This window comes from Schistocerca gregaria, chromosome 1 (assembly GCF_023897955.1).
Source record: "Schistocerca gregaria isolate iqSchGreg1 chromosome 1, iqSchGreg1.2, whole genome shotgun sequence".
Taxonomy (NCBI): Eukaryota; Metazoa; Arthropoda; class Insecta; order Orthoptera; family Acrididae; genus Schistocerca; species Schistocerca gregaria.
In genome coordinates, this window is record NC_064920.1 from 476,220,761 (window position 1) to 476,242,705 (window position 21,945).

At 47.3% G+C, this 21,945-nt stretch overlaps 1 protein-coding gene across 4 annotated transcripts in view; it reads left to right on the forward strand.

Moving 5' to 3' along the window:
* LOC126353381 (endothelial transcription factor GATA-2-like) overlaps nucleotides 1-21,945 on the forward strand; it is a 569,668-nt gene that overhangs the window by 454,235 nt on the left and 93,488 nt on the right. For 3 of the 4 annotated variants that reach the window (XM_050002759.1, XM_050002762.1, XM_050002760.1), the window contains exon 4: nucleotides 14,670-14,808. In XM_050002759.1, the coding sequence (XP_049858716.1) occupies nucleotides 14,670-14,808 (139 nt within the window). The remainder of the gene's footprint in view (nucleotides 1-14,669; nucleotides 14,809-21,945) is intronic. The other variant, XM_050002761.1, reaches the window with a different exon arrangement.

Genomic DNA, 21,945 nt, shown 5'->3' on the forward strand with positions numbered 1-21,945 from the left:
AACAGAAACATGTCCAGTGTTACAGCAGGCCAACCTCAAATTTAAGAACCTCTTAAATGACCACAGACACGGCGGTGCGAATGCCTCGGCTCGTCTGGTTGGCGTGAGGCGTCGCGGCAGCTGCTTCCTCCGCGCCCGCCCGCCAGGCGAGGCGCCGCGTTCTCCGGATTTGGCGGTAGGCGTACCTTTAATGACGCGCTCCCATTCTGCAGGTGCTCGCTGCCGCCTAATTAGGGCAGCTGGCGCCTTCGCCTTCAATTAGGCTCGCCTTTGTTCCTGCCGGTCACCTGCGAGGCCACCGCTCACTTCCCCGCAACGACCACCTATCCCCATACTTCAAATAACTGCGAGGACGTCAGCTGAATGACACAATGGTTACTGTGGAGTTTTGCTTAAAGTCAACTTGTGAGTAAGTCTGAAGCCCCATTCGACTATTTTCTACGCTTCCGAAAAAAAAAGCTAGTACATCTGGAATGACGACGTAGATTTTGATCCGATGACGGCATATAATACCTGGGTGATAGTACATGTACTGATAATGGTTTCAGAGTCGTCCGTCAACAGATAGCGTAGTGACATAGTAACAAGATCGCTATTTGCATCTACCATTTTCTATGGAAATGCTCACAGCCAGATGGCTCGTGTGGGCCAACCATACCACGGAGACGCACTCGTGCTTCCTACAGCCAACTGAGTGAGTTTGGGTCAAAATGTGGCCTGTGTGGTGGGATAGTCCTTTCGCAGAATTGCCATAAAAGTTGGGCGTGCTGCGACAGTTGTACAACGATGCTGGAATCAATGGCCATGTGGACATTCTCGCAGACGGGGTTTTGGACGTCCGGAGCACAGAAGCTCTCCAGGACTGTCGTATTGAAAGGGCAGCAATGGCAGAACGTGCAGCTACCACAGCACAGATAACAAGGCTTGTGAGCCCGGACGTATCAGCAGGAACTGCGGCCAACCGGTTGTTAGCAGTGAGACTACGGGCATGTACACCTCAGGAAGAAGATGCTGTGATACGCAAATGATTAGCTTTTCAGAGCATTCACACAAGGCTGGCGCCGATGGCGACACCTACAACGTGCTGACAAGAGGAAAGTTTCCAACCGATTTCTCATACACAAACAGCAGTTGGCCGACGTTGCCTGGTGAAACGTTGTTGTGATGCCTCTTGTAAGGAGGAGCAATGCGTACCTTCAGGTTTCCGACTTTGATAACCGTCAGATTGTAGCCTATCGCGATTGCGGTTTATCGTATCGCGACATTGCTGCTCGCGTTGGTCGACATCCAATGACTGTTAGCAGAATATGGAATCGGTGGGTTCATGGGGCTAATACGGAACGCCGTACTGGATCCCAACGGCCTCACATCACTAGCAGTCGCGATGATAGGCATCTTATCCGCATGGCTGTAGCGGATCGTGCACCACGTCTCGATCCCTGAGTCAACAGATGGCGACATTTGCAAGACAACAACCATCTGCGCGAACAGTTCGACGACGTTTGCAGCAACATGGACTATCAGCTCGGAGACCATGGCTGCGGTTACCCCTGACGCTGCATCACAGACAGGAGTGCCTGCGATGGTGTACTCAACGACGAACCTGGGTGCACGAATGACAAACTGTCATTTTTTAGTATGAATCCAGGTTCTGTTTATAGCATGATGATGGTCGCATCCGCGTTTGGCGACATCGCGGTGAACGCACATTGGAAGCGCGTATTCGTCATCGCCTTACTGGCGCATCACCCGGCGTATGGTATGGGGTGCCATTTGTTACACATCTCGGTCACCTCTTGTTCGCATTGACGGCACTTTGGTCAGTGGACGTCACATTTCTGATGTGTTACGACCCGTGGCTCTACCCTTCATTCGATCCCTGCGAAACCCTACATTTCAGCAGGATAATGCACGACCGCATGTTGCAGGTCCTGTACGGGCTTTTATGGATACAGAAAATGTTCGAGTGCTGCTCTGGCCAGCACATTCTCCAGATCTCTCACCAGTTGGAAACGTCTGGTGAATGGTGGCCGAGCAACTGGCTCGTCACAATATGCAGTCACTACTCTTGATGAACTGTGGGATCGTGTTGAAGCTGCATGGGCAGCTGTACCTGTCCACGCCATCCAAGCTCTGTTCGACTCAATGCGCAGGCGTATCAAGGCCGTTATTACGGCCAGAGGTGCTTGTTGTCGGTACTGATTTCTCAGGATCTTTGCACCGAAATTGCGTGAAAATGTAATCACATGTCAGTTATAGTATAATATATTTGTCCAATGAATACCCGTTTATCATCTGCACTTTTAATGTAGCTTGCGAACGCGATACTTCCTCCAACTGCATATGTGCATGTCTCTATTCCCATGACGTCTGTCAGCTCATCGTATCTTGTACGTATGGCGCGCCTGGTGGACAACCGTGTGTCGGGATCTTGGCATTCGAGGATGTGGCGATGTGGGAACGGGGCATCGGCACGCGGGCCGGCCTGCTCGTTACACGGCAGCCGCGTCAGGACGAGAAGGACGGCGGGCGGTTGGTGGCGGGTGACGGCCGAGACCACCTAGCCGCCCCGGCCACGTTTTTTGCGCGCCGGCCGCCGGAGATGGATGGCCCGCCCGGGCCTCGCGGACGTGTCGTGCCGTGGCGTGGGCCCCGGCCCAGGGTCCGGCGTCGCTGCCTGCCGGAGGAAGCGGAGGCCCTGCTGTCAGCCCACGGAGAGCAGGTGCACCACGGAGTGGCGGAGGGATGTGCAGCTGCAAGCGAAAGTATGATGTTTGACACAACTTCCAGTACTGTAATTCTGCCCTATGTGTGGTGCATTCCGGAGTGAAAGCCGAGTATTTTGACGACAATCGTGCTGAAACTTCGTGGTAGATTAAATCCGTGAGCCGGACCGAGTGTCGAACCCGGAACCTTTGGAGGAAGGTACTGGGGAAAGCAAAGCTGCACGGGTGAGTTCTGAGTAATGCCTGGCTTGCCCAATCGGTACAGCAAATCTCTGATACAGGAAACGTCCAAAGTTTGAACCCCACTGCAGCACATGGTTTTAATCTGCCAAAGATTACTATATTCACGTGCATGAAAGGAACAGCCACAGGGACGGAATCGTGCCAACCTCTACCAACAACACTGCCAAATTCAGAATAACATGAAGATACTGTACAAGGGCAGGCAAAAGGAGGAAGAGGGGAAGGTGGAGGAAGTTTCAGATTAGCATACACTCCGTTGCATAGCGAAATTTTGTTCTGAAAGCAATGCCCCAAGGCTGTGGCTAAGCCATTTCTCCATAATGCCCCTTTTTCCAGGGGTGCTTGCCCCGTAAAGTACCCAGGAGATCCTCTGTGAAGTACGAAAACTAGCTGAGACGTTCGGGTGAAAATAAAACTGGGAGGGCAATTCGGAAGTCGTGTCTGGGTAGCTCAGTCGGCAGAGCACTTGCTAACGAAAGTGAAGATTCTCAGGTCCTGCTCCGACACACGACCTGAATCTACTACCTTCATCTACTAGGAAGTTTCGAATCAGCACACACTCCACTGCAGATTGAAAATTTATTACGGAAAAAACTCGTATCTTTTTATTGTAAGCCTACTTAGCGTTAACAGCGGATGTCAACACAAAAATGGTTCAAATGGCTCTGAGCACTCTGGGACTTAACTTCTAACGTCATCAGTCCCCTAAAACTTAGAACTAATTAAACCTAGCTAACCTAAGGACATCACACACATCCATGCCCGAGGCAGGATTCGAACCTGCGACCGTAGCGGTCGCGCGGTTCCAGACTATAGCGCCTAGAACCGCTTGGCCACACCGGCCGGCGACTGCGTATTCCTTCCGGGCCCTGTAGAGAGACCTACTATTCCTACAGAAATCCAGCTCCCTTTTACGAGCGAGCTCTAAAGCAACCCTCTAGATCTGTTTAACTGTCATTACCTGGCTGGCTACCAGTATAAATTTCCCAGCACTCTTTACATCGTCCTTCTTACGAAAGAATCCATCTAATTATCACCGGGATCTCGGTGAAAATTAATAATTGTTAATAGAGGACTTACCACAAAATTTGAATGATCAAAAATAATCTTTCATATGTGATGAATAATACTTCATATTTTCGCCATTTGTCTCAGGAGCACGTAAAAAACTTAAAGAATTTTAAATAGTGATTAATAATACATTACCTGAACGAAGTATCACATTTACATTTAACTGCAATCGAATTTTGGTCATAAAATTATCTTACAATTTCCATTTGTCAGAATGTTACTCCACGTGATTATCTCATTTTTACGACTTGGGTAAATCGCATATGTGACGCTCCTGAAGAGCTATCTTCTGTGACCGTCACTTCTGTAGAGGTAATCACAACAACGGGACTCGACGAGTAAACAGCCGAGTACGCATCTCGACTATATTGCCTATGCGAGCATATTGATGAGCTTACATTCGATATACTTAGTGGACAACCAGCGAGGTCTTGACGTTCTTTCACTGGTACTCACCAGGCGTATATCTGGTGACAGGAATTCTGGGTCCGTCTCTACTCTAGTTAATACCAAAAAGATCAACAGCGGAGGAGTAGATCGCACGCTACAGCTGATGGGAGCACGATACTGTGTGGAAGCCGCCGAACGTGTCCACATGGAGAGACCTCCGTTACCGGGGACGCGTCACCAGCCGACGTGTGCGCCGGGCGCCGTAATTACGCCGCGCCGCAGACGCACTCTGGCGCAAACGCTTTGCACAACGCTCGCCCAGCACGACAGATAGGCCGCGCTGATACTTCCTCCCATTGTTGCTGACCGCTAATGGGAACGCGGCGCTACTTCCTCCCATTGTGGGGATCCTCGGGAACAATCGGACACCCCGCCGTCTCGCCGCGCGGCTCAGTTTCACAAGGAGCTCGCGCCACCGACACAGACACCGCCGCGACACCAAAACACTTTTTTTTTATTTTTTTTTAAAGAACATTCGTGTTTCGTATACAGGCCATTATACCACGGAGAGAGAAAGGAATTCCCTGCCAGTAAAGATGTCGACAGTGGCACGCTGTGAGGTGTCATGCTCGCTGCCTCTGGCGCTTAAAAACCAACAAGTTAGTACTTCCGCAAGCGGCTCTACCACTTTGATAGCAAGCTATGTATTAAATGTTTGTATCTTGCATACGCACGAGCGACTGGACAGTTCAGTATTGTGTGGTTTTAAATACCGTTGCCCGCATTCCCGTCGTACCGATATCTACACACATCATCCGGAAGCAGCAACATGGTGCATGGTGATGGGTAGTTTGTGCTACTGCTAGTCATTCCCTTTCTTGTTCCCCTTGCAAATGGAGGAAGGGAGAAACGACTGTCGATATGCTTCCGTTCGAGCCAGACTTACACTCATCCTGCCTTCGCAGTTCTTACTGGTGGCAGTAGGATCGTTCTGCAGTCTGACGCGAAGACCGTTTTTTTGTAAAATTTACCAGTAGTGTATTGAGCTGATGGGGATCGCAGACATTCGAGCAGTGCTCAAAAATGGGTGACACGGTCGGCCTCACTTGTAGATAAGGTGTACTTTCCTAGAATTCTCTCATTCGTTTTCCCAACAAGCGAATTTACGAGCTCGTTGCATTTCATGTCTAGATGTTTCAACGACTTGACACTGTCAAGCAGCACTCTGACAGTGTTAGTACTATAGGATCTTTTTCCTACTCATCTGCATTGACCTACATTTTTCCCTCATACATAGCAAGCTGCTGTTCATGTCACTAGACAAAAATTCTTCCCAAGTTGTCCTGCATCCTCCTGCAGTCACTAAAACACGACACTACCCCCGACACCGTGGTGACATCGGAAAACAGTCACAAACTGCTGCACTCGCTATCCGACAGTTCGTGTCTTTTTTTTTTTTCGCTACTTAAATCTGTGCAGAGGGTATCCATCGTTATATAAATGCTGTTCCGATAGTGAGCAGCAGTATTTACGTTGTTAATGGTGTTACTGTCATGAGTTACCGTTAGGACACGGTACGACGGCTGAAGTGGCCGTGCGGTTCTAGGCGCTGCAATCTGGAACCGCGAGACCGCTACGGTCGCAGGAATCCTACCTCGGGCATGGATGTGTGTGATGTCCTTAGGTTAGTTAGGTTTAACTAGTTCTAAGTTCTACGGGACTGATGGCCTCAGAAGTTAAGTCCCATGGTGCTCAGAGCCGTGTGAACCATTTGACACGGTACTGCAACTGCGACGTACGGATGAAACGCAAGCGTCTGTGGGCATTACAGCTGCAGTCAGTCAATATAGTTTAGGTTCAAATGGTTCAAATGGCTCTGAGTACTATGGGACTTAACTTCTGAGGTCATCAGTCCCCTAGAACTTAGAACTACTTAAACCTAACGAACCTAAGGACATCGCACACATCCATGCCCGAGGCAGGATTCGAACCTGCGAACATAGCGGTCGCACGGTTCCAGACTATAGGGCCTAGAACCACTCGGCCACTACGGCCGGCTTGGACAAGGTGAGCAGGACTTTAATCATAAAGCTTTTTTATCAAAATAATAGAAATAGTGTTGCTGCTCTTCGCGAGCAGAGGTCTCTCGGCTACTCCGGAACACATTTGGAGAATCCGAATCGTTCCAAATTGCTTGGCCGTCTAGATTACCTGATTTTAATCCGTGTGGTTTCCTGAAGGTCAGCATTTATCAAGGGAAAACTAACGCAGTTGCTGGTTGTAGATGAGGGAAGTAGAGACTGCCCACCTCAGATGTTTCGGACAGCTGTAGAGCAGGATCTAGTGCTCTTCCAGACTGTCGTGGATGCAGAATGTTATCACATTGAGCCACGTTTGTAACCTGGAACGTAAACATAACACACAATTAACAGATCTTACCATCCCTTGTGGAAATGGAAAGGTGTTCCTTTCAATGGTTTATTCTTTATTTCTATTCCATGTGTCGTTACAAATGTTTCCACAAAGTTATTTTGTCTTACGATCATTCGTTTTTTGTGGAAGCCGCCTCACGTTTAATTATAACCACCCCGTGTATAGAGGACTATAGCGGTCCTATGGTACTTTCCTGGGACAATCCACATGATACCATTGTCACATCGTCCGGGAAAAAAATCTGTCTTCGAGCGACTCGCATATCTCATAACCTATTCTCGAACCTTCATTAATATTCTGCTACGTAGCAGTGCGGTGCTTTAAATCAGGAACAGCGTATGATGCCTGTACTTTACCCTCGAAGAGTAGAGTTACTGCGAACTGTCGTATTGTAATGTCAAATAGCAAATCTGAGGTACTCCTACAAGTTGAGGGCGATGAACGAGAGAATACTGAAAATGAAAATGGCTACGTACCGGTATCTATGACTTGGAATGATATTACTATTACAGGAGATCAATTAAGCAAATGATGCCTTTTCAGCGTAATGAAACGTGTCCACTGTACGGAGTACGCAACAGTACTAGCGTTCGAAAGAGCTAACAAAAAATGTTAGCTCTCGAAATGAGAAAAGGGTTCCTAGCAGAACTGAAGCTAGAAAGGCGGATCATGAGTAGCACACTTCGCTGTAGTGTGAATAATTCATTGGTTGCGAAACATGTAAGGGTACAATACATTTATAACTATTTCTAAACAGCTAAAAGCTGCGAGGACGGGATGTGAGTGGGCTCAAGAATCGCAACATAAAAACAGTCCATTAATCATATATACAGACAAACATTATAAAAGTTAGGCGTTCTTTTTACACCAACCTTCTGTAACTACAAGAATTTTTGTATGAAGTGTGAAGAATTCCATCCAACAGATGAGGCTTGTAAGATTGCAGTGCCATTGTGATAGAAAGCTTTACCCGGCCCTGTGTCAGTAGGTCCTAGAAATCACGTGAACTGCATTTACAGGAATCGATACTTTGTCGATATGGGAAAAATAAAGCAGATGGAAGTCCTCAGGCAAATATTTGTTACAGGAGAGCTTCCGGAAGCGAAACTTACGTCGCTTTTGTATGGGTGCACACGTCAATGGATGTCTCAGACGCGGACTTGCGTCTCAATGGGTGAGGCAGCAGCGGTGCAGTAGTCTATCTTGTCGTCCATCACCACTCTGGCTGGCGGCCCATCGATGCCACTGGCATCGTCTGTCACCTGCTGTTCCGGCTGACGCCACTGAGCTGGCGCCCTGACTTGCATTGTCTCACCGTTCTCACAACTGTGTCGAATGTTCGGATAGCGTTCGCTCTGCCCTATCGGAGGCTGACATGACAAAGTTTTACAAACAGATTAGGTAACTCTGACTCCTGCAGACAGCTCACCTGAGTGTATACAGACTTAGAGAGTATGTTCACTGGCTGAGTGTTACGGAAACGACGATGTGATGAAACGCCAAAATGCCGCCAGTCATACGTCGCTGGAGTTGCATTTTGAGGCCTGTCCTGCAGTGAAGTGTTTGCCTGACAGAGTCACTGAAGTGTAGACACTCCATCTCTGTTGCAAGACAAGAATATACCGCCGAAGTGTATCGAAGGGAAACTAGCACCCGTTACAAACATACTTTACCCATCTTTTGTGTTATACCAGGTGGGAGAAGTTATTTTTGGATTCTTATCTGGAAGAACGAATGTTAAAATCCTCTTCTGGCCACACAGATTTAAGTTTACCGAGGTTTTCCTAAACCGCTCGGAGTACATGTTCCCAAGATATTTTCGAACAGTACAAGGTGGATTTTTTCCCCAATCTAAACTTGCGCTCCTACAATCTCATCGTAAACGAGACAGCGAATCCCAGTTTTTTCTTCCTTTCTATACCGTAGATATCTTTTTAAAAATAACACCAGAACAAATGACTCTGAGCACTATGGGACTTAACATCTGTGGTCATCAGTCCCCTAGAACGTAGAACTACTTAAATCTAACTAATCTAAGGACATCACACACATCCATGCCCGAGGCAGGATTCGAACCTGCGACTATAGCACTCGCGCGGTTCCGGACTGCGCGCCTAGAGCCGCTAGACCACCGCGGCCTTCACACCAGAACAGGATGGACTGTTACAATGCGAGGTTATTGCAAACTCATTCCGTACATTTGAAAGAGCGACGTACTCTTCTTGACAATAACAAGAATCTTTCAACTCTGCAGGCTGGGTTCGCAGTGAACTAAATTTATTAAAAGGATATCATTGTTGCCTTCGTCAGTAAGACTACGAGTATATATTGATTAAAATCCATTGTCTCAAATTCGCGCTGCGGCCTTTATCAACCAGAATACTGGGTACATTGTGGTTCACCACACGTCAAAACTTTAAAAAATATCTGACATGTGCACAGGGGAGTCCGAGGAAGAATGTTCGCCGGCCGGGGGTTCCCGAGCGGTTCTAGGCGCCTCAGTCTGGAACCACGCAACCGTTACGGTCGCAGGTTCGAATCCTGCCTCGGGCATGTGTGTTTGTGATGTCCTTAGGTTAGTTAGGTTTAAGTAGTTCTAGGTTCTGGGGGAGGACTTAAGACCTCAGCTGTTGAGTCCCATAGTGCTCAGAACCATTTGAACCATTTTGAAGAATGTTCAATATTCAGGGATGTGACAGCTTTCGAAACAAAAAATCACAGTAAAGATGGGACCTACAATGCGTACGTTAAGAGCTAAAAGAACTTCTCATCTTCACTACTGTGTGACACACCTCTTATGTTCAACAAGTGCTTATAGGTCTTAAGGAATGTATTTTAGGCACAATGTTTATCAGAATTGTTTACTTTGAATGATCTTTCCTCTCATATCCCTGAATATTAACCTTTGCTACAACACGGCCGGCCGCGGTGGCCGTGCGGTTCTAGGCGCTTCAGTCCGGAACCGCGTGACTGCTACGGTCGCAGGTTCGAATCCTGCCTGGGGTATGGGTGTGTGTGATGTCCTTAGGTTAGTTAGGTTTAAGTAGTTCTAAGTACTAGGGGACTGATGACCTCAGATGTTAAGTACCATAGTGCTCAGAGCAATTTGAACCATTTTTTGATAAAACACGTTCACTGTGTTAATGGTTGCCATTAATTTCATTCATCGCCAGGTCTGTCTAAATGGTACTCTATCCTCTTCGCTAACTCACATTCGTTTCCTCTTCTGTTTCTACTTTGTCCTTAATTTTTTTCATTACAGTAATTAACCTCAAGCACCAATTTTCCAGGAATTCTTTTACAAGTATGGACTGATTTAGATAGCGATTGACGTGTCGTATAAAGTAAAACGTTTTTGACTATCAGCTTTTTGGTTATTCTATATAATTTTGGTTCCTATGCAGCAATTTCCTATCAGTAAGTGTTTTCTTTCTTAAAAGAAGGTTTGCCTCGTTTAGACTGTCGCTAAATTCTTTTGCTTTTATGTTACCTGCCATTGACAGTTTTGCTAAGAGCACCTTGTAGTTTCTTTGACGAGGAAGAGCCTATCACGATAGCCCTTCGGAATGCGAGACATACGCGGACTAAATTGCGCGTGCGCCGGCCGTGTTTACACGAGCGCGACAGCGGCTGGCTGCTGGCGAGGTGCTAGTTCGCCACGCGGCCACCGCGCGTCGCGGCAGCACCTTCCCCCCCCCTCGGGAGGGCAGAATTTACTGCGCCTGCGCCCACCCACTTGCCATACTTCACGAGCCAATAACAGCTTGTCGGCCGGCCTGCGAGGCCCCGTTTTAATTACACACCGCGCCGTGTTTTACATTCATCGGAAAACTTTATTAGTGCACAGATTAAATACAGCTAGGCGCGCGTAATTATATAACACCTGGCGCTATCGGCCCGGTGCCCTCTTCTGACTCTCGGTCTCGGCCACTGCCTGGCGTGCTGTGGCCGGACTCGTGTCGGCATTCCGTGGCGAGCAGCGGAGGTTATCTGCTGTGCAGCAAAATCGTTACGGCGTCGGTGCGTCACTTCTTGCCCCCCTGTACACGGCTCGGCTGTGGAGCCCATAATTATAACGATGAGATTTTCTTTCCTTTGAGTCCTTTTGCTTCACAGTACAAAGAGTAATTATTGACCTGATCAACGGTAAACATCCTGACGTTGCAGTGCAACAGCGGTACTGTTTGAACGATTTATCAGCCTAGTAGTTTAGCGTTGGAAGATTTTTGTACTTCACTTCGTTTTGTTCGACATTATTTTTGTGACAGCGGGAGTTTGTACATTAACGAGTATCTGTTAATGAATGTATACTAAGAGCAGTTGAGTATTTACCGGGTGTCTTTCCTAAGAGTGGTCAGGCGCATTTCCTCTGACGTTTCCCCAGAAATTTGCAGTTTAGTTTTCGTAATGTGTAGCTGGAGGCAGCCCAAACAAATACAGCTCGTCATGTCTTTTATGCGACACACAGTGTCGATGGAAAGCGTAGGTTTGTTTCCCGTTACAAACAAAATTATTTTAAAGTGAAATTTTACGTGCCCATTCGACAGAGCGGTTCCAGATTAGTGTAGTGCGATAATCGTTTTATCGGTATCTGTTAACAGGTACAGTAAAACACGAAGACCAATCAGCAATCCAGCAGCAACTAAGTAGCGCTGCATGCTTGGCGGCAGCAGTCAGCACGGGCCTGGGTGGTATTCTCGTTACTGGAGTACTGGATTTTCTTCGTATACCACTGTCCCTGTTGATATCGCACGAGGCTAATTCGGGACTGCTCTATCGAAAGAGCACGAAAAGTTCTATTTTATTTGTAAAGGGGGAACAAACCTACGCTTTCGTACGACACCGGGCGCACATGAAAGACTTGACGATCAGTGTTGGTTTGAGCTGATTCTTAACTACACAATGCAAAAATGAAATTGCAGATACCTACCGAAACACTAGATAAAATGCGTCTGACGTCTCTGAGGAGAGACACCCTCTGCAAGGAAGTGTGGCATGCAGCAGGTTACTCAGTTGTCCCCATGGGTTAGCTCAAGAATTAACTTTAAATGTCGCGTATATGAATAGATGAACACATGCAAAAATTTCAGATTAATAACGATTTAAAAATGTGCGTAAATAATTTCAAGACGTGTGTAAAAGCTATATTTTGCCCTTTTTACAAAATGTTTTACTGCAAACGATGCCGGACGTCACTCCTCTTTTTAGGGCACAATTTTTATTTCTTTTTTTAAAAACTGCTTCAGTTTGTCGGTAGACAAAGGATTTATGGACATAAAGCACACAGTATAAGGTTTACAGCTTCGAGCACAATTAGATATCACCAGTCTTACGTTAGTATATTCATCCTTTTCAGTATAGAGGATGATTTTCCTAAATGCGGAGAATCTGCAAGGAACGATCGCTGAAGGGGAAATAACGCAAAAGGTTATAGAAACATGTCTCGGGGAATGTATGCCAACGGAGGTACACCTACCTGAAGTGTAGACAAAAGATGTGCGAGCGGGTTCCCGTTATGAGCACCATTGGGATTGTCCACTAGCTTGGGGTAAGGCAAACGACCGCGTGGAACATAGTCCACAACAGTTGCCCTATCAATATCACTCACAGCCGTGTCACCTGTGGAATTACCCCGTGGGGATGGTTTTGTCGCTGGTTTGTCGCACAGCCACTCACGGTGCCTTGCTTGGGATTTGTCATCCATTCTATTCACAGATGGGGCTACCTTTACGAGGGGTGGTATCGTCAATCTTCGTAACCCTCAAGTAAGAGCTACGGATAATCCTCGCCGTATGGTGGGAGGGAAGCGTCAGCACCGGCTCAGCCTCAGTGTGTGGTCACTTGTTTTGGCGAACCCTCGTGGGAGCAGCCGTCACTACAGAGCGCTTCGCAGGCGAGGCACATTTGCACTTCCAGCGGGTGACCTTGCCTCCCCTGATGGAAGACGCGCCTTTCGTGGTACGAAGGGTAATGTGGCCACTACGTGATGGTGCTCAAGCTCACTTCCCTCTTGAGTGTTGACATAAAACACTACTACAGACAGAATATTCCCACTTGGCAGGTGTGTTCTCGTGTGTGCTTTCAATCATCGAAACCTCCACTGTAGAAGACCTTTTCTCTTCACCTCTGGAACGCGTTTCCGGCCATTTATCCATAAACGTTTCTTGTCCACATCGTCTGAGAGATGTTTCCTGCGCTTTTGCCACAGTTAGCGAAACCACTTTGCATATTTGAGATTAGTAAGATAATCTACTTACGACGTTTACAAGAGGACCACAGCGGTCAATAAGTCGGCAGACGAACGAGTTACGAACAGTAGTGGCTGGGTGAAAACCATTTATTTGTTTAGTTTAATGTATGGATTCCTTACGGATAAGATTACGATATCTGTGGTGGCAAATGTATTATACACTGTGGTTCAAAATTATGTTACTGTTCAAATGGTGGATATGTTGTTGCTCATGAAATGCGTATTTAATTGAAAGTTGCCTTTACACAGTGGTCTCAACTCCTAGACCATGATGTAGTAACACACAAAAATTATGCTACACTAAACTTGAATATAGAACATGTCTCGTGCACGTTAATAGATTTAAAGGGCTATCAAATGATAACGAGAAAGATGAAAAAAAACAAAAAAATGTACGTAATTTGTTTATTATTTCAAAAGTAAGTGCCACACCTGTTAAGACCGAGCGAGGTGGTGCAGTGGTTAGCACACTGGGCTCGAATTCAGGAGGACGACGGTTCAGTCCCTCGTCCGGCCATCGTGATTTAGGTTTTCCGTGATTTCCGTAAATGGCTGGTTCAAATGGCTCTGAGCACTATGAGACTTAACTTCTGAGGTCATCAGTCCCCGAGGACTTAGAAATACTTAAACATAATTAACCTAACGACATCACACAGACCCATGCCCGAGGCAGGATTCGAACCTGCCACCGTAGCGGTCAAGCGTTTCCAGACTGTAGCGCCTAGAACCGCTCGTCCACCGAGGCTGGCTTTACCTAAATCACTCCAGGAAAATGCCAGGATGGTTCCTCTGTAAGGGACGGCCGACTTCATTTTCCCTTCTTCCCTAATCCGATGAGACTGATGACCATAATGTTTGGTCTCTTCCTCCAAACAACCCAACCCAACCATAACTGTTAAGACATTTATCGCATAGTGGGCCAAGACAGGTAAATGGCCTCATGGAAAAATTTTAGCGGCTGCCTGCGGAACCATGATTGTATCCAGGCCCGCAACTCTTCGTTCCAAGCAAATCGACAGCAACGAACATGTCTCTTCACGGTTCCAGACATGTGAAAATCTCATGGGGAGAGATCTGGACTGTATAGCGGTTGTGTAAGGGGTTCCCAGCGGAAGTTGTGCAGCGAAGTCGAAACAGTGTTGGCAACATGTGGGCTCCAGAATCAGTCTCGTTTTCATTCTACTGCTCCCAGTACGTGTTCGTCCCATTTGAGTTGTAACATAATTTTGAATCGCCCTGCAGTTTCTGAGGCTAGCAATGAATTTCTCAGTTTGTGACTGAATCTTAACACAAAAATTAACAGCACGACCTAAATTTGAGATCTGCTGACCTTCTCTTCTACTTGTTCTTCCCTCACCTGTCACTGCTTGCCCTCCCGCTTGCAACCCATCTCGGCACTAACCAACCAACCCTGCTCGCAGCTGGTGCAGCCGCTGTGCCCTCGCTTTATCGCAGCGCAGCTAGAAGGCGTCTGGCGCGCGCGCTTGCCGCAGCCAGCCAGCCAGCCTGCCTGCTTTCCTGTCCGTGACGGGTATGATATCGTGCCCTTTGTGCCAACTGTCTTTGCAGTCGGCGGCGAGGCGGGCGGGCACGAGCTGCGCCAACTGCAAGACGACCACGACGACGCTGTGGCGCCGCAACCAGAACGGCGAGCCCGTCTGCAACGCCTGCGGCCTCTACTACAAGCTGCACAACGTGAGTAGCGCGCCGAGCCACGCACCTACCTACCACTCTGTCCACGGCAGCGACTAACCACACCCGGCTCTGTGTGCCTAACAACTGTCCGAAACGGCTGCGCTGTAGGGCGACGTATTTAAAATTCGACTTTAAGGCGAGACAGGATTTCCTGTGCAGATATTACCAACTAGGGGTCCGCACCGGCTTCACACGGGTAGCACCTAGTACCTAGGGATGTAAGGATTGTCTATGACAGGTAGTGAGGAGCGAGATATTGCATAACGCTCTCGGTCAGAGCTACGTCGCACCTCTCTTTCGGAAAAAGTTTCCAAACAGCCAATTAAAGTCCGATGTATTCTAGCTGCAGCAAGTCTTGCCTCACTATTTTCATTGGGTTTTTGAGACCGCATAGTTCTCAGTGCTATAGCCGTTTTAGTGTACTAAGAAAGACTCAACCGTTCCCTAAGAATTTTTTTCATAAACAAAACGAACTCAAAATGTAAAAAGTAGGCACCTAAGTAACAAACTAATACCGTGAAATTCGTTTTTCCTGGTCATGAAGTCAATATAAATGAAGTCTATCGAAAGAAGTAAAGCAATTTCGTCAAATTTTTAATACACAAAGCGAAATCAATAAATCCATAAATCCTAGCCAAGTAAATTCAATCTTAGTTTTTATTCGTAGAGATAAGATTTCGACGTTTAATTCTGTCATTGACCTAAACTTCGGCAACGGCCTTGCCGCAGTGGATACACCTGCACCCGTGAGACCACCGAAGTCAAGCGCTGTCGGGTGTGGCCGGCACTTGGATGGGTGACCATCCAGCCGCCATGCGCTGTTGCCATTTTTCGGGGTGCACTCAGCCTCGTGATGCCAATTGAGGAGCTACTCAACCGAACAGTAGCGGCTTCGGTCGGATGGTCCCGATAGGCCACTCGTGGCGTGAACGCGGAGTTCTTTTTACCTAAACTTCCAAAAATATTTTTGTCGTTGAGGTTAAAAAACTAACAGTGCCATCTGTTGGTACTTTGGTGTACTACACCCTGACGATCATGCCTCTGAGGCAAAAATCCGAACTACTAAAAACTTTAAATTATCTTTTTTCCGTGATCCGACTCTGATTAAATAAAACCTACATGTTGCTCCAAGCTACTCTCAAGTTACCAGTACGTATGAGAACCCCATGAAAATTCCTCTAGTTAGGAGGTTTGGAGATTTGCGTGTTCATACAGGCAGATGGGCAAAGTTTTTAAAAGTAGTCTTATCATGATCTTACACTCCCGACATAACCCACAGTCAGTAATTGGCAAATATTTTCATTGTACAGGCACAGCGGTCTCACAGCTCCTATTATTAGTATAGACACTCTGTTCAACTTTACCTTATGAGTGACAATAAGCACTCCGACTTCAGGCGACAAGTGGCCCATCGGAACCATCCGACCGCCATGTCATCCTCAATGAGGCTGCGGAAAGGAGGGACGTGTGGTCAGCACATCGCTCTCCCAGTCGTTGTGGTGGTTTTCTTTGACCGGACTCGCTACTATTCGGTCGAGTAGCTCCTCAATTGGCATCACGAGGCTGAGTGCACCCCAAAAAATGGCAATAGTGCCGGCCACGCCCGACAGCGCTTAACGTCGGTCATCTGACGGGAACCGGTGTTTCCACTGCGGCAAAGCCGTTGCCCTTAGAACTGACAAGATACAAGAGAAATATAGCGGCGATGCTTCCTCGGGAGGCACGAAATGCATTCAGTCAATCTCACGAGATCTGTATACACAGCAACAAGCTGCGGTTGCGGATCTTTCACCCTCACCATTATAACGTTTTCCTCTTGCACTTTGCCTTATGTTCAGTTCGTAAGGCGCTAAATGAAAAGTATAGGTATGTTATTGGTTGTCTGAAACCACACCACTTGTAAAAGTTTACCAGGTCGCAGGCACATCGCCGCCAGATATTCGTCGTAAGGTAGCTGCCAATGAGGAGAGAACAAATCAGGCTTACCAGGAAATCTATCCATTACGTGGACATGTTACAGCAGCTCCAACGTTCATATCCACTAGAAGCATCATAAGGCTGAATGGACCCCATATCGGACCATCCCCGAGGAAACGTCCCTGGCAGTACTGGGAACTGAACCCGGGTCCTGCTCATGCATTAGGAGTTCGGTTCCAGGCATGTGCTTTGTGAGCCAAGGATAGCGAACAGGCTTACAGATTCGGCGCTGCAGGCCGACATAGTCAAGCGTGTCCGGGTCTCGTCTGCGTCCGCGATAGTCCTCGAGGGTTCCGTAATTACGGGGGAGAGCTGGGGCTGTAGCTGCCCCCTTTGTGCGAGGAGCGCGCCTCTCACGCTGGCACGATAAACATCGCGGCACGGAGCACTGCCACAATGCGACCCCGCTGCAGAGACACACGGCCGCCGCCATTCTCCGGCGACAAATTGGCGACATTCTTTATTATTTCTCGCTGAAGGGTTGGACGTGCCCGCCGAGACGTGAGCGCGCCTCTATGGGAGTCGCTGCCCGGAATTAATGGCCCGCCGACAATGGCCGTATTGGGCCTAACGCGTGTCGACGTTTTGAATGTGTATAAAAAGCGGGAAACAGCCGGCGGACGGACAGCCCGCGCACTCCACCCTTATCATCTCGATCGAAACGGGCGCGGACTACCGTGCTGTGCCAGACAGACATGGGACCCCGCAGCCTACGCTGCAAGTAGGCCGTTGTCTAGCGCCGAGATAAGGCCGCTTTCAGCGAACTGTGAGCACGCCAGGAGGGAGCGTCGTAGACCGAGGGTAGGTGCTCCGTGCCAGGTTGGGCTTTCACGTCGTAACTCTCCTGCTACTGACGTTCAGAGAGCTGATTACGTGATGCAGGTACCGTAATGGACCCTCCTGGAGAACTGTGCATGTTAAAGCACCGCTAGCTGGACGTTGAGTTGCACCGGCTTCGCGACGAATCCGTCCAGCAAATTAACGATGAGGATCGGTGTGCTGGGCCGCCTGGATGTGAATACTGGGCTGGTACCCAAGTCACGTGTTTGTCACCGATTCCGCAAACATTTAGAAAACTTTCTCTCACTTTCCATTGTATAACACTAGGTGCAGGCAGTAGGAGAACACTTATTCCATCCCGGGAGTACCGGTGATCAGAGTGGCGAGAGGAAGGACATCTGACCACCTCTTCAGTTAGCCATGCTGACACTACGCCACTGCGTTACAAAGGAACGAGAAAATGATGATCTGACGTGCCACAATGGGCAAACTACGAATGTAGGAAGTTTCATGTGTAATTTAATTGATTCGAAGGAAGAGCCATGGGAAATATGATTAAAGAAGGCAAGAGGCACTGAAAATGTTGGTCTCGGCGGAACTAGAGGTACTCAGTTGAGAGCACACGGCGAGGAGCGACGAGGTGTTGTGAAGAAAGGGGAATAACAAAAATCTCTTAGAGACCTTAAGAAAAAGAAAGAATAAATGGCTAGACCACATATTGAGACACCAGTGCTTACTCGAGATAGGAATTGAAAGGATGGGAAAAAGAGGGAGAAGAAACTCAAGAAGATGCTATCCAAATGGTTCAAATGGCTCTGAGCACTATGCGACTTAACTTCTGAGGTCATCAGTCGCCTAGAACTTAGAGCTAATTAAACCTAACTAACCTAAGGACATCACACACATCCATGCCCGGGGCAGGATTCGAACCTGCGACCGTAGCGGTCGCTCGGCTCCAGACTGAAGCACCTAGAACCGCACAGCCACACCGGCCGGCTTGTTATCCAGACAGACAGTTTCAAGGAGGAAAGCGATGACGACTTGGAGCTAAAGATGGAAGCACAAGACAGGTAGGAGGGGGTGGGGATGGGGAGGGGTGTAGGAAAGAAGAGGAGTACCATGCTTGGACCTGCCCCAAGGCAGAGCAACTGCTGGTGAGGGTGAATCCTAAGACATGTTTCAGGGCATCAGGGGAGGTCAGCGGATAGCCTCCACGGCACTAGAGGGAGCCACAGAGGGCAATAACTGTAGCGAAAAATAGATATTGGGATGGAGGGTGGAGGGAAAAAACAGCTTGATAGTAACGTTAGAGCAGTGTATGAGACGCAGTTTTCTAAATAAGCATCCGTCGGAAATGAATGTGGACCTAGGCCATAAATCTACAGCCAAACAGCCACGAGATGGATTAGTTTGTCCGGTAATCATCTAGCAGTGCAGTTTTGTCCGTCTAAGTTGCTAATGTGTAATGCGGTGTTTGTTGCGATCCATAGCACTTGTTGCCGTGTGCTCTCTGTACATTATCAAAGAGTTAGACATGTGGCCTTCAGATTTAAATATTAAAATCTCGTTCTACTGCATGTCGACCATCGTACTGCAGTTATGTAGTACTGTAATTTTAAAGCAATTGCTTTACTAACTAGGCTTCGCGCAATAAACATCACAGAACGCTGGCGTCTAGCGATGACTGTAAAGCTGAAACATTTAACACCAACTAAGGTAATTAGTAACTGCGTGCTTTATCGTAACATGTATTTGCTACGATAAGTTAATTTAAGTGCATTGTACTCTGCCGAGAGCCCATCACTGGTTGGATATCGTTTTACGGTCATAGCTCCACCCGGTGCATTTCGAACCTGCTGATACCTGCAAAATGTTGCTCTGGAGTGCAACGTCCAGTGGAGATCCGGACCGTTACTGGGGCAGTAGTTGTGCCCATTCGACAAGCAGAGTGCGGGAATAGGCCATGGCGTTTCTGAACTCGTCAGTCCGAATTTGACCCGAAATTATTTAAAGAAAATCCTGAGGAGGAAGAATGATTGTGTTTGACGTTCTGCCGACGACGACCTCATTAGAGGCGGAGCACACGTTTGGCTGGGGGAGCAATGGGAAGGGAAATCGTCCGTGCCAATCTCAGCGTTTGCCTTTAGCGATGCAGCAAAACCTTGAACTAGATTTGATCTATCGTCCTCCCGAATAGGTGTCCAGTGTTCCGCCAAAACGTCACATGTCTCGGTACTGCTGAGAATCACAATGAAAACGGCCAGACGGGGACCTAAATGCCGATCTTACTCTGCAGAAATCCATGCACTGAGCCTTCCTCGGGTACGTAAGCGGACGCGGTCCATGCAACGGTGCTTTTCACAGGTATGATATTTATTTTCCTACAAACGGAACCAGACGAAGGGGAAAACAATGAGAGACATGAACTTCTGTACAAAAGTTTTCTGCTGCGCATTTCGAGAAATTTATTCGGTCTTTTCTCCTGTATAACCAAATACAAGCAAACATATTAGGCCCACGCATGGTTGACTGCGGTAGTGTTATTCCAACGGTAAAATAGATCTTATCATTCGATTCGACCAATATTTTCAAATGGTTTTTGTAGACCCTAAGGCAAAATTTCTGAACTAAACTCCTGCTATTGTATTGTTGCCAAATGATAATATCGAGGAAGATAGATCGGGGTGGAGGGAGGTGTGGGGTGAGGTGTGGGGTAATCGCACATATTGAAGTCCACGGAATTCGAAAGTCATGCAGGCTGAAGTTCAGTAATACACATTCGAAGATACGGTCACCATTTCTTGTCCTGTAAGCTAATACGCTCAAGATACTTCAGTCAACATTGTGCATCAAGACATTAAACTATCCAGAACTGATACATGCACAGTTATTAATATAGTGTAATCAGTATTATACCTCTGTTCTTATAGCAACTGGCGATCCCAAAGTTGATAGAACACTAGCTGTAACAGCAACGATGGCTGCACGAACAGCAATAGCAGTACTGTGAAGTTACCTCGGTATGTTATCTACGGAAATTGGAGGCGCAACGTAGTTCGTGTTACTAGCGATAATTCCGGTGCATGTGTCAATTTTCAAGCCCGTAATAGCCTGATGCTTTCAGTGGAGAAATATTGTACTCAAAAAGCTTGTGCTTGTGGCCATTAGAAGACAATGACGGCAGTGTTTGCCATCAGCAGTACTCTCTCTCTCTCTCTCTCTCTCTCTCTCTCTCTCTCTCTGTTCTCTCCTCCCTTCCCTTCACCTCCCCTCCCCTCCTCTCGCCCCCTCCCTCTGGCGCCAGGAAGCGCGCTCCGTTAGCCTCCGCTAGCCGGACATGATGCCATCCCCTACGCCATCAACGACCTTCTTTGTCCTTAGTGACCAGCCAAGCTGTGGCTCGTTTCCGCGAGACCAAACTGCCAGACATCCACTACACGAGAACGTCCGGAGCTGTGTTACATCCAAGTCACTCTCTCGTCCTGAGCTAAGCTACTTACATTTCGTTCAGTTATTGTTAACTGGCATATTTACGTTTTTAATACCCCAGCATCACATTAAGCATGAAATCTAAACGTCGTTACTTTAAGTCTGTATCTAAGACAGATACTTTTGATTTTCTGGGACCGTAGATTTTGTTGTCAAAGTTCATGAAGAACACTAACGTCCCGATCACGTGTATTCGGTTAACTGTGCGGTCTTATCCGGTACATTTTGTATCACATACAAATTCTCTTGAGTGTATAGAGACGTCAGAAGGAAAGCGGCTGTTATCCGCTATGTATAAGATAAGGTGTTTTTCTTTGTAGCCTACAGAATGATAACTGAAGAGAATATTTAATTAATAGGTCGCTAGTTCAGTTACTTTCCAGATTATTGTTGTTAGCGTAGAACATTATTTTTTTCTGGGATGTAACAATGATGTTTTTAAACCAACGGCATACGAATCAATTTAAATTAAATTTCTGTCAATTTAAAATAGCGAGCTAGATATGTTAAAAGCTTTAGGGGTGAATGCAACATGCTGTACATAACTGGTTGTGTTCAGATGGATGTTCTGGTCGCGGTATGTTCATTTAAGTGAGGTGATCAAACGAGTGGCCAGTGTCCTGAAGGCACAACTCAGCACACCCTCGACTTGTGGATGAAATGTAAAGGTGGTTGTGTCACGAAGCGACGAACTTCCTCAATGCGCTGTTTGAAGTGCTCGGTTAGATTTCGCCGTCCATATGAATCTAGCCAATACATGTACACCATGTTGCATCCACCATAAAACCTTTGAAAATTTCTAGTTCCATAACCGAAATTGATAGAAACTTCATTCGAACTGATTTAGAAACAGTTAAAAGATAAAAAAGCTGTTCTACTTAAAAAAAATAT